At 44.1% G+C, this 13,925-nt stretch overlaps 1 protein-coding gene across 1 annotated transcript in view; it reads left to right on the forward strand.

Annotated features, from left to right (window-relative positions):
• Positions 1-13,925, forward strand: part of LOC144820832 (uncharacterized) — a 933,795-nt gene that overhangs the window by 645,258 nt on the left and 274,612 nt on the right. The window contains exons 20-21 of the mRNA XM_078677961.1: positions 11,200-11,292; positions 11,406-11,489. Of these exons, the coding sequence (XP_078534087.1) occupies positions 11,200-11,292; positions 11,406-11,489 (177 nt within the window). The remainder of the gene's footprint in view (positions 1-11,199; positions 11,293-11,405; positions 11,490-13,925) is intronic.

Below are 13,925 nucleotides of genomic sequence, written 5' to 3' on the forward strand. Positions count from 1 at the left end.
AAGCTCCCTCAAATGTACAGTTTTTGCTGAAAAGTTTTTATGAACTTATCATAAAATTTGCAAACTCCTAAGAGGATGCAACCTGCTCTTTGCATTTCAGACTTTGAGCTTTCTTTGTAGCTTCCACTTGACCTGGTCTAGGTCCCACCCCTTTTTCAGAAATGACATGACCTTAGTGAGCTATACTGTTTTTTGCAAACTCAAATTATTTCAACCTTTTCAGAACAATATACATGAGTCTATTATGACTCTGAAGGTCTTCTCCTGTAACCAGGATGTCATCCTGGAACGTCGCAACTCCTTTGATTCCTTGTAATACATTTTCGGACACGTTGGAAAACAGAAGGGGCAAATGCCAATCCAAAAGGCAACCTTCTATATTGAAATATGCCAACCGGTGAGAAAACCTGACAAATGTTTAGATGACTCATCTAATTAGACTTGATGGTAAGCAGACACCAAGTCGATTTGGCTAAACACTGTGGTGACTGCTACAGTATTGATAATGTTGTCTATGCAAGGGAGGGGGTGAGAATCTACCCATATCGCTTTATTTAGGCTCCTCAGGTCAACACAAACCCTCAGTTGACCATTCTTCTTCCTCGCAATAACTAAAGATAAACATAGTGATGAGTCAATGGGTTTGATAACCCCATCTTCACACATTTTCTGGAGTATCTCAGCTAGATTCTTCCAGACACCAAAGGGCACATTTCTTAACTTGTGCTTAATAGGGCAGACTCCACATTGTACTTTGATTTTGTGTTTGATTCCTCTGATCCTTTTCAGCTTGTCCAGCCTTATAAATTACTGTCTAATTGTTGTTTGGATCTTGGTCAATGAGAACTTGCTTGATGGGTCCACCATCAGAGCCAAAGACACTTGAACCTTTCTCCCTGGCCTTAAAGTTACGCCAAATAAGCCCTGATATGTTCAAGCCTTTCTTGGATATATGCACCTTTCCAAATATCTCTCTTGCTTTAAATGTCATGTGACGCTCAAAATATCCAGTGAGTTCAATCTTTCTCCCATCATATGTTACTTGGTTTTTGTCTGGCAGAAGCTGTTTCTTATCACCACCCCACGTTTGATTCCATAATTCATCAGTGATCATTGACATCCTTGCTTCCGAGTCAGTCAAAAGGTACAACACCTTCCTGTTAACTATGATATTTTCATACGGGTCTACACAGTTGGCCTCACCACACTGAATAACCAGTCCTACATCATTTTCCCGGCTTAATTCATCGGCTTAATTCATCCTCTGAACTTTCACTGGTCACTCCACCCGGCACCAAATTCACCTTATCCTTTGGAGATAGTCACACTTTGGCAAAGTGTCCTGCCTTCCCACATGCTCTACTCTTCACATTTTTTGCAGGACAAGAACAACCATTTGACGTGTGACTTGGATACCCGCACCTAAAACTAATATTCTTTTGAGTAAAGAATCCTTCCCAAACCTCTTTCTTTTCAACAAAAGTCCTATAGTGTTTCTTTTGTTTCGAGCTCCCATTCTTCTTAACTATAGCAACCCCATTCTGTTCTTTCCGTGTCAATTCTTTGCACGACTTGTTAGATTCTATGACTTTTGCTATGTTTGCAGTTTTTATAAGTATAGGATTCAGTAACCTTCCTTGGACTTTTTGTCCCAACAGCACACAACTATCTGATCTCAGATAAGCTGAGAAGTTAAATTTTCAAACTCTCTGCCTCAAGCAGGCGCAGTGCTGCCACTTAGCAATCAATTAGCTCGTCTTGATGTTGCTCCATAGTAAAAAAAAAAAAACTGTGTCTGTGCACAATCACGTTAGGTTGTAGGTCAAATTACTTTTTTAGTCTTCTTGTAGCCAATTGATATTTGTCAATATCTTGTTCTTCCTCAACTAATTCATATCGTGGCAAGTGTTCATATATAGATTTTCCCCTAAAATCGATGTTATGTTCTAACAAAAATCTTTTCCTCTCTGGACAATATTTGTTGCCCCAATAGCACCAAGGTACTATGTAAATGCCCTATACCAATTTCTTCGTGGAATGGGTGGGTCACCCGGTATCTGGAGAACGGAGGCGGGCATTAACACTCTGCATGTTGGTATAATATTAGAAGAAACTGCAGCAAACTATATGAATAAAACTCACTTAAAATACAAACATTAAACAGGCTTCACGTTTTTTCTGTGACCGTCCGGTCACTGTGCAGTTACAATTCAATGGGCAACCAGGCAATCATATATCATCCCCTTCAACACGGATGCAAAACTAGACCAATGAGGCTTTTCGTGTATGCACATCATGTCACTGTGGGTGTATCACTGCCATAAAATGCGACTTCATCTGTACCGCAGAATGCGGAGTTCACAGTTTTCCCCCAAAACGTTTGTCAATGTGTGTGTGTGTGTGTGTTAGTCTGTAACACATGGTGTACAGTGTAAAACGCTGTGTTTACAGACACTGTCTCTGTTGCCACACTGACCTGGCTGTGACTGGGAACAGCAGACCTTTCCAAATCACTGTTTCTGTACGGATGTCTGATGCTTCTGTGCTGACCAAAACTGCTAATAAACATTATTAGGAGAAACTGCACTTGTGACATGCAGTTAGTGTGTGTGTATCACAGCTGCTTTGCTGACATGTTCTGCTACTGTCAGCAACCGCACTGGTTACCGGGCCCCTCTGACATGTACCACTCCTGTCAGTGACCGCACTTGTGACATGCAGCTAACGTGTTTGTGAATCACAGCTGGTTGTACGGGCAAGTTCCAAAGAATAATGGCCGCTGACGTAGTTCTCACTTGTGAGGCACAGCTAAAGTGTGTGCGTATCACAGCTGGTTGTACGCCGCAGTCTCCCCAAGGCAAAAAGGCTGCCAATGTAGTTTGGACACACTCAAAGTGTTATATGTGACATCAGACGTTGCTCAGAGCCCGCAGACTCTGAGAAATTCCAGAAGTGGCCGTGCAGAGAAGAATTGAGCGTGTGCACGGACACAAGAATAGTCTTGCGCTGGACTCCACAAGAATAGTCTTGCGCTGGACTCTACAAGAATAGTCTTGCGCTGGACTCTACAACTACGGTAAACAGGGGCACTAGATCGATGTTGCGCTGTCAGTACATAGGCTCGCACGCCCTGGCAGTTAATGGGCTCTCTTTCCGGGCTTTAAAAATACGGTCTGTCAGCTTATGATTAAATTTTATAACACTCGTCACGCCTTACACAATACTGCATACATTTGCAGCTAGTGGCCTGAGAAGTCCTCTGCTCCAACTCCGCTCCAAATCAGCTGTACAATAGATGTGCATCAAAAAGTTCAGACCCGCTATCTCCCGACAAAGTCAGCGCTCCGCACACGCATGGATTCCTGACTGGCCAACTTGTTGCCAAAATTGTAGTAGTGTAATCATCCAAAACACCAGACTCAGTTGATTGTAGAAGTGTAGGTTTATTGACCAATAGCCTCGAGTCTCAATTGCCAGTGGAAGAATCCCTTCTCGTTAGTCCTTCACCCTGCATTCTACATTCCTAAGCAATGGAACCAAAAGCGTGGAATGCAGTATGAAGAACACATCACCATTAGCTTCCTCACTGATCCACCATCCTTACCGTTCTCTGGAATGGACTCATACAGTCCATTAATAAGATCCAAATTGAGAGATCTGCACACTGGCATATTCTGATTTTCAATGGGCTCTGCATCCGAAGTGTGGTGTATAGAGTAGTAATCACTGCAACACACAGGTACGACTGTTCGTCTTCCTGGCCACACCAGGAGTCTTTTATTAGAGGATAATCCCCACCCCTTAATAAACCAATTAGTTCCCCACCCTATAAAACAAACAGGTGAATCAACGCGATCCCTTTAGGAACCGCCAGTCAGGGTAAGCACAACGAACACATCGCATTCCTCACCAAATTTAACAAAAACACAAAATAAACACATATTCAGTTCAAACAAGATACATAATCCCTCAGACGTGTAGACCGAACAGGACATGACCGTAACTGATCCCTCCCCACATCCCTACGTTGGGAACTAGATTCGGGTAATAGATGTTCAATAGGGGGAGACACAGAAACAGGTTCTACCTCCACACCAGATGGAGAGATGGATGGAGATACACTATACTGGCCAGATGGCACAATATCCGCCACCGGAACAGAAGGAAGACCTGGACATAAATCAGTAAACCAATAAACAAACATTTAGAAAGAGGGTCCAGGGGCTAGATTAACGACTATGACAGACACATGCCCCAGTACTATATATTAACAACAAAAGAAATGTCTGTGGGTCGGGGAGGTGGGATTCTGGTGTGTGTTATGAAAGGTACAATAGAGCCAAATTAGACAAGAGTGCAATAAGTGCAACATAAAACACAATTCCACATTGGGTAAAAGTGCCCATCAGTTCCCAAACGGTTCGCCCTAGTCATCATCTGGGCTCTCCTTACCCAGGAGAAAGTTTTTTGTATATATTTGTCACTCGATGTTATCGTGACAATTAAACTCAGTATACATAATAAATGAGTTATGTGATGGGTGGAACCAAAAATTATTGTAATAAATTTGGGTAACTGTTTTGCAGTGCATGAATGTGAGTAAACGTGAAGTGTGTTAAAATTAGGTAGAAATTGAGTAGAGGGGAAATTATTTAATGGTTTCTCTCAATTCTCCTAACATTAAAAATATATGTGTAAATTAACTGGCAGATTTAACAAAATATCCACCTGCAAGTAGGGTCAACATGTTTCAGCATCGGTGACTATAAATGCGTCACTGCTTTCATCAGGACCTAGATTTTAACAGCTACTGCAATAAAAGAAGAAGAATACCTGTATGATTTTTGGGTATTCCTTATTCTTCTCCAACCTATTTGGTAGGAGGAAATATCACCCCACCTGGCAGAAGCTCAGGTGTGTGGAGCATCGCTCTCTCCGTCGGTACACCGGGCGTCCCTCTGCGCCCGGTGTACCGACGTTTACTCACATTCATGCACTGCAAAACAGTTACCCAAATTTATTACAATAATTTTTGGTTCCACCCATCACATAACTCATTTATTATCTATACTGAGTTTAATTGTCACGATAACATCGAGTGACAAATATATACAAAAAACTTTCTCCTGGGTAAGGAGAGCCCAGATGATGTCTAGGGCGGAACCGTTTGGGAACTGATGGGCACTTTTTCCCAATTGTGGAATTTTGTTTTTTGTTGCACTTATTGCACTCTTGTCTAATCTGGCTTTATTGTACCTTTCATAACACACACCAGAATCCCACCTCCCCGACCCACATAAATCAGTAAAGCCATCATCCGAACTTGCAGAATCTTCATCAAATGGTACCACAAGGTCATAATCTTGAACATTGACAAGGGCTCAATAAGATTTAAAGAAAGATACATTCCTCAAAACAGACAACCCACCCCTCACGGCAGTTACTTTTGTCCCATGAACAGCTTGCACAACCCAAGGCTCAGGTTCAAACGGTAGACTAAACTTCCCTTTACGATGTCGGTTTTTCACCATTACAATGTCACCAACTGAAAAAGTCTTGGGTTTAGCTCCACGACTAAGTGCCACCTTATCATTAATCACTTGCCGATTCTTCAACTCCCCAGCCACAGGAGCATAACTTGCAGGTACCGCCTCAATTCGGGGCACAAAATCGTTAATGGGGCGATTCATGCAAAGTGACATCGGACTGACTTTCGTTATGAAATGAGGAGTCATCCGATATTCCTTCAAGAATAGGAATATGGCACAATCCAGATCCTGACGGTCTGTGACGGCAATCCTGATCGCCTTGTTGATGGTACACATAAAGCGTTCAGCCTCACCATTTGCCTGGGGCCACAATGGAGTGACCCTATGATGCACAACACCCCTAGATTGCAACTATGTGGAGAACTCATGACTGGAAAAAGGGGGTCCGTTATCAGTGCGCAATTCAGAAATCAATCCATGTGTCGCCATGATTTTGTCGAACATAGGTATAGTGCGGCATGCTGTGGTGGTGTCCATGATTTCCACTTCAGGATATTTAGAAAAGTCATCTATCACCACCAGCATGTGCCGCCCATAAGGCAAACAACGAAAATCAGAACTCCCCCTCTGCCACGGGAACAAGGGGATACCTTCAGTGATGATGGGAACTGGAGCATCCCCACCCCCAGCAGCCTGACACAGCGCATACCCCAATACTGTGTTCTCCACCAGAGCATTCAATCCGGGAAACCAAACCTTAGATCGTAAACGGGACTTGGTCTTCACAATCCATTGATGTACCAAATGGGCCAAGTCCACCACACGTTGTTGAAGACAGGCAGGTATCACCAACCGTGGACCCCTCATGAGACACCCCTCGGGAGAACAAGCCAGTTCATCCCGCACCTGAAATAGTGATGTCAAGGCAGACCTAGCATCCTCCGAACGACTCTTAGAGGAAGACAAGATCTCAGACCACTTCCCAGTACGAACAGCGGACAGGCACAGCTGTAGACACCCATCCCGAGCCGTTGAGTCCACAATTTCCTCCATAGAAATAGGGAGAGGCCTTGAACGTTCCACCACCATCCGCACATATTCCTCAACATCCTTCTCAGCAGCAGTAGCAGGACGAAAATGCCGAGAGAGATAATTGGCAGGGTTCAAAACACCAGGACGAAAGACCACAGTAAAACAATAATCCTGCAACTGCAAAATCCACTTTTCAATGCGAGGAGGAGGTTTCGAAGAAGAACCCATAAAGAAAGGGGCAAGAGGTTTATGGTCCGTATGTATAACAAAAGGCTGACCATATAAATACAAATGAAAATGACGGCACCCCCAGTGCACTGCAATGGCCTCTTTCTCGATATGGGAGTATCGTTGTTCTATGGTATTCAAAGCCCGGCTAGCATACGCCACCGGAGCCAATTCACCACTCCTCTGCCGCTGGGAAAGGACAGCCCCCAGGCCGCCTGGACTGGCATCAACGGAAAGCTCAGAGTCCACAACGGATTAAAGTACACCAAAGTAGTGTCAGCGGACAGGGCCTTCTTGGTAGCCTGAAAAGCAGACTCTTGCTCCAGACCCCAGTCCCAGGTAACATTAGACCTAGTGAGTTCCCGCAAACGAGCTGTCAGAGTAGACAAGTTACAAATGAAGCGGCCACAATATTTAACCATCCCCATAAAGCTCGGTACGCCAGAGACATTAACAGGGGCAGGGCAGTCTGAATGTCACACACCTTCAAAGGATCAGGAGACACACCATTTTGAGAAAAATGATAACCAAAAAAAGAAATGTCCTTTTAAAAAAACTCACACTTCTTCTTATGTAAGGTCAAACCATGTTCCAATAACCTCTGAAACACATTTTTAAGGCGGCCAAGATGTTCATCCAAGGTGGGGGCATGCACCAAGATGTCATCACTGACGTTTATAACACCATCCAGTCCAGACAAAACCCCTCGAATGGTATCCTGGAAAACCTATGCCGCACTCGAGATGCCAAAACGTAAACGTTTATAACGTCGTAGGCCCACATGTGTTGAAAACGTGGTTATCACTCATGAAGCAGGGTCAAGCAATAACTGGTGGTACCTGGCCCGGAGATCCATTTTGGAAAACCACAGAGACCCGCTTACTTCTACCACAATGTCATCAACGGTAGGTGTGAGGTGCCGTTCGCGTTTGATCGCCAAATTAGGCAACCGCATGTCCACACAAATTTGGAGCTCCCCAGGTTGTTTAGGTTAACGAGCAATCACTATAGGTGACACCCAGGGAGTCGGGCCCTCCACCTTCTCAATAATATCTGCCTCCTCCAGCTTTGCCAACTCTGCCTCCACCTTCGGCCAAAGATGAAAAGCCACTCTCCTGTGACGTAATGCGACTGGTTGGATGGACTCATCAATATGCAACTTGATCATCCTGTCCTTCAAACAGCCTATGCCGTCGAACAATGGCGAGAACTTACCCAGCAAGTCTTCAACAGTCCATTGATGAATAGCCACGGCAAAGACAACCAAGTGCAGTCTTTCAGCCGTCTGGCAACTCAACAACATGCCCTGACCACTCTTTGTAACATACACCAATTTGTTCGTGACATAGGAACCATGAGATACTTCAGCAGAAAATACTCCTGCCAATGGAAGGGGCTCACGAGCTCCAAAAGCAAACACTTTAGTAGCAGTTCTACTCAAAACTGGAATAGTTGGAAGTTCCTTCATCATAGATTCGGCCATAACATTAATGGACGCCCCTGTATCGATAAGGCGGGCACTGAATGACCATTCACTTGTACATAACATTTAGGTTAGACTCTCTGTACAGCACCCCCAGGCTGCAAGGCATGTAGAATGTGTACAGTCTCTTCATCGTCATCCATGTCCCCCTCTCCCAACATCGGAACAGCTGAGTACACCTGGGCAGGTGACAAAGGAACAGAACCTCCGGCAGGAGCGGAACAGCACACTTTTGCAAAATGGTTCACTTTATTGCAGTTAGAACACCGCTTCCCAACCGCAGGACAAGTCCCTTTATGAGGAAACAAACCCCCACAACCGTAACATGGCCGGGGTCGCTCCACTTCACCTCGGTGCAGCATCCTCTGCTTATCAGAAACCCGGACTGAAACAGCATTCACTGGCTACACCTTCACAGCATGTTGAAGAGCAGCATCCATATGGGCCGCCCTCACCTTTGAAAGCTCTTTAGATCTCCCACGAGTCAACATGTCAGCCATAGGCATGTTTGGCACCTGGAGTATTGCTTCACGAAGTTAACTCAAATAGCAGCCTTGTATAAACTGGGCCCTAATTTCGTCTGCAGCATCAGGCAATCGGCAAGTACTGGTCAAAGTACGTAACCGAGCAAAGAAGATATCCACAGACTCATCAGGCAGCTGCCTGGCCTGGCGTAACAAAAACCTTTCATAATCGGGGTTTGCCAGTGGCTCAAAATGGGCAGTCAGAGCCTGCTTCAAAGTGTCATAAGTATGTGGAGTCTCCTCCACCACTGACCGCCCAAAACGATGTATTGCCGCCCCTCCAAGATGCAGCAGCATAGGGTGCCTCCGCTCCTCCGATAAATCGGTAGCCTCGAAATACGTCTCCAAACCGTCCACCCACTCCTTGCAGCGGGCCGCCTGGGCAGATGGAGGACCATCCAGCAAGAAATGTTCCACCGGGGTACAGTTGACATGACAAACCACTCAAATGGGCTTCACTGTACAATGATTCGTGACCCACTGTCATATAGCAGGTCAACTGCAGATACCCACAAGAAGGCTCACAGACGCAATATATGAAATAGCCTCAATGTCCCAGCATCCACTATTGCCCTCAAACAGCTGGCTATTTGCAATAGGATATGGCAGCTGGTATTACAGCATTCCACTGGCGTCAGTAAGAGTAGCTGAATCAAGGCCAGACACCAATGTGTGCACCAATGTTAATGTTAAAAAGTATTTATTGAGCGCGCTGCCACCGGTTGGTTTCCTGGCGCTGGAGTAGACAGAGAACAAATCCTGACGGCGGGAGGGGGAGGCGATCAGTGGTAAGCTTGTTTAAAAAGCCATGTTTTCAAGGCTTTCAAGGCCCACAGAGCGCTCCTGCCACGAGACGCCCAACAGCACAGAACACGCTCTCCTCCGTCTTTGAAGTGATTCTCCAGCTCCAGACTGACAGTGCCGAGGAGAACACAGAAGACGCGCTGTTCCCTGCGGCGAGCCAGCCGGCCCGCTGCAACACGCTCGCTGCATAACACAGGCCACGCCCCCAAACACACCCGGAGCGGGCAGGAGACCAACGCAGCAACCCAGCAAGATGCTTAAACCGGCACACGAACGCCCCCAAAGGAGCGCTGCAACTCCACCGCTACACCGGAACCAGGGACGGGAGAACAGCCAAGCAATCCCACCTTCGTCGCCACAAACGTGGTGTATAGAGTAGTAATCATTGCAACACACAGGTACGACTGTTCGTCTTCCTGGCCACACCAGGAGTCTTTTATTAGAGGATAAGCCCCACCCCTTAATAAACCAATTAGTTCCCCACCCTATAAAACAAACAGGTGAATCAACGCGATCCCTTTAGGAACTGCCAGTCAAGGTAAGCACAACGAACACATCACACGAAGGTGATGTTATTTCACTGAGGTGGGCAGATATAGGGACCTGACGTCGCATATAGGGCTTGGTGATCCAATACAGAGATGCTTAACACTACCTACTGACATGCAGCAGAATTGCTTCGAAAGATTCTGGATCCATTCTGACACTTGAGGAAATTCACAAAGTGAGGAATCTTTTTGTTGATAGTCTCTACTAGAAAAAGTGTTGATGAGGTAAGTAACTTGTCCTTTAAAGTGCTTCTTGGAGGGACACAAAGACCATCATCTTGTTGTGATAAAAAAAATAACTTTTGTCAAACCATATTAAACATTTTTTAGATCTGTTCGTGTGTGGAGGTAGTTTGGTTATTCTTTTATCTTTGCAGAGTCAAAACATCATAGGTCTGAGGAACAAACTTAATATTCTTCACTTCTTACTTTCAGAATGTGTTCTACCATATCATTTCCTTTGTGCGGTTTAAAGTCTGGTTAGACACCAAACGAACTTTCATAAAAATGGTTTCAGGTCAAGACCATATTGTTGAACATGTGTATAATTCACATGTATAGCTTTTGAAGTTGTATTTTGAAATAACATTTTATCTACATTGTTACACTATACTCATTATCACTCTTTTGTTGGGCATGCCTAGACAAATCCCTCTTTTACTGCTCATGCCTAGACAAATCCCTCCTACTGTGAAGTTAGATTCAGCTTTACAACATGTAGAGAATAACCAATACTCTCCCTGCACTTGTTCTGTGAACGTATAGGTTAAAAAGCCTGAACACAGTGTGGCAACTTATGCTTTCATATTTCTAGCTGCTAATTGTAATGGGTGATTCAATCAGAATAGTTCTGTGAAAGAATAATAATATATGTTGGCCTTTGTGTGGAATACATGTGTAAAGGTGCAGAACAGGGATTTGGTTAGTGACTGCGAGAAGTGGGCTTTCCTGAGTATCAGTTCTGCAGTAAGAGAACGTTTAATACAAATAATCAGGCCTGTAACATTATAGTGAGATTAAAAAGAATAGTCTGCAAGTTAGCTACTGTGATTCAAATAGATACAAAGTACCAAGCATTCTTTTTGCTTCAGGCACCTTCTTCATTGAGTGATTCCATAGTCCATGTTTCAGAAGAACAAAGTACTGCCTTAGGAGACCATCAGAAGGAACCTATTGAAAAAACAGTAAGTGGAATTTGCATTTTCTTCTGCATGAAAGTGTGGAATACTTATACTCAGGACTGCAATTACTGGATGAGTTTCATGTGAATGGCACTAAGTGTATGTCTCGTTTTCAGGTCCCTCTTACGTGGACAGTTCATGTCTCTGAAGAGCAGAAGGAATGTTTAGAAGATCATCATAAGGAGTTCAGTGAAGAAGTGGTGAGATGAAGTTGGTCTTAAGGATCACAATGACTGTCAGTTAAAAGGAAACTACCCAGCTTGCAATTACCAGTCAGTGTGTGTAGCATCCAAGCTTTTTGGATTCTTTAGTACCCGGTTGGTAGTCTTGATCTCAGTGATAAGTCTATATACACTGGTTTTTAATTGGTAGCTCAGAAGTTAAGCTGCACACCATTAGGATTATTTTATTTGGGTGTGTTTGTTTCTGATGTGTTATCTGTTCTTGTAGACAGCTGATCAGCCACAGTTGCTGTTACAAGAGAATTAAGGTAATTTGGTTTAATCATCTACGTTTAGTTAGGTTAAAGAGGAGGGTATGTTTTAGTTGTGTACTACAACTACATTGTAGTAAAACACATACAGTAACTTATAAAAGTGAGAGATAGGTTAAATTGAAAAGATTGCCGTTTGAGTTGTAGTAGCATGTCTGCTTTATTTAAAGTATTTTTCTTTATTAATGAAATGTCAGCTGCTTGAGGTTGAAAACGAAGGACAAAGACTTGGAAACTAAGAAGCCTGTTTCCGAAGGCTTCTTAACTTTCTAGCTGAGCAAAGGCTGTAAACCTGTTTAATGATCTTCTGTTGTGTCAAAGTTCAACTTGGTCTTTGGTTTTATTAAATTTCCTACAGTTGGCTAGGACCCTTCTTACTTGAGTTCTTTTCCCTCATTTGGACTTCACGCTCTAGAATTTTAAAGCTCATGTCTTAAGATGGTTAAGTCAAATGTAATTTTGCTATTTTGAAAATGATGCTTTAAGAAAGATGTCATATTCCTGCCTAAGCCAAAAGGGGGCTTTTTACTAGTGTCTTTGCCACCTGACTGCTGATGGCTCTATTGTGGTGGGATCTAAATTGCTCCCAAGCAGTGGACGAAGGGCGTAGGTGTGGAGAAGTGTCTTTCTTCCTTGAGCAAAGTTGCCGAGGAGGCTGTGCCCAGCCCCTTTCTGAGCTTCGACCGATGCCTACCTTTTCACTGGCAGATATAGCTCACAACCAGGCCTGCCTCCCTTTTGTCTTGCTTATAATTGTGGCTCCAAACCCAGTGGAAGATGTGAGCTGCCTCAGAACTAGTTTGAGTGTCCACAAGGGAGGTTTTTCCCAGTATAATAGTCACACCTCTGAGTGGGCACGGGAGCTCTGACTAGGGGAAGAAAGGTTCTGCCATATTGGGTTTAGGTAGAGAGGAGCACTGGTGGATAGTTTACAGTAAAACGCACAGGAAGCACTGCAGCAGTGGGTAGGATTACCCCTATGAACTTTCACCCAGTTAGGTAGGAAGTGGCCAGGAGATTTTCCCAGCCACAGGCTGGCACTTGGCATAACTGTGCTATCCCCACTATCCTCTTCACAACACTCTTGTTTCTTTGGAGAATCAGAAGAAAGAGTGCTCTGTTGTCTGAAGAGCCAGAAGGAAGACCGACCTGCTTGCCTTAAACCCAGGACCCCTGAGGCGACTCCAAGTGTTAGTTGGCTGACCTTCTGTTTAAGCTATAGCTACACGGACACAACAGCCTTACTGTAGGAAGCTGGCTCTGTGTATACTATACCAAAGTGAGGTATAGTGTGCACAGAGTCCAGTGGAACTCAAAAGGTAGGCAGAGCTAAAAGTAGATAGAACCTTACTCTCTATTTGGGGTAGTGTGGTCGAGCAGTAAGGCAGTATCAGATGACATTTGTTGCACACACTCAATTAGCAAATGATTTCACATACTCAAAGACTGAACTTCAGACCAATTGTTTTTGTATAAAAAATTCTTTTAGTTATTTATTTCCTATAACCAAGCTAGCCTGGCACAGGTGAGTGATAAGTACTTTGCAGTAAATGTACAGTTGTAATACAGTTTGGATTGTAATGGTATATGCACTTTGTTTTGACTTACAGTATTGTTTCAGAGAAATGCAATGCTTTGTAAATACAGTACATAGACCTGAATGGGCTTTTCAGTAAAATACCAAGTAAGTTACTTTTTAGATTACTTTTCTTACTCAGTGTAGGATACCTGGATGCTACACTGAGCCATTTCCTGTAAACAGGTAAGTTAACGCGTTTTTGTTAAATAGTACAATTTTAAAGAATTTCTTTAGGTTTACAAACTCCACACAAAAAACAGTCAATGTTATCCTATGGAGGAAAATAGTGTTATCGGTTTTAGGGTAAGTATTCTGTAGTAGGAGTTAAGGTTCTGGGGGTAGACTCTGGGGTCCCCCAGGGTCAAGGATGTGCACTCATTACACCCTCAGGGGAACTAGGGCGGCCGGGTGCAGAGTGCTGATGCAGAATGTTATCCAATGGGGGATAAGGGCCTCCAATTGGTGGCTGCTGACGAGCAGGCCACTAGGTTGTGGGACCAAAGCTCCTGGACTTTAGCTCAGGGTAAATGGGGAAACAAAGTAGCAGCAAAGGTGCACCAAAGG

The sequence above is a fragment of the Lissotriton helveticus genome, chromosome 1_1 (genome assembly GCF_964261635.1).
Source record: "Lissotriton helveticus chromosome 1_1, aLisHel1.1, whole genome shotgun sequence".
NCBI classification, from domain to species: domain Eukaryota; kingdom Metazoa; phylum Chordata; class Amphibia; order Caudata; family Salamandridae; genus Lissotriton; species Lissotriton helveticus.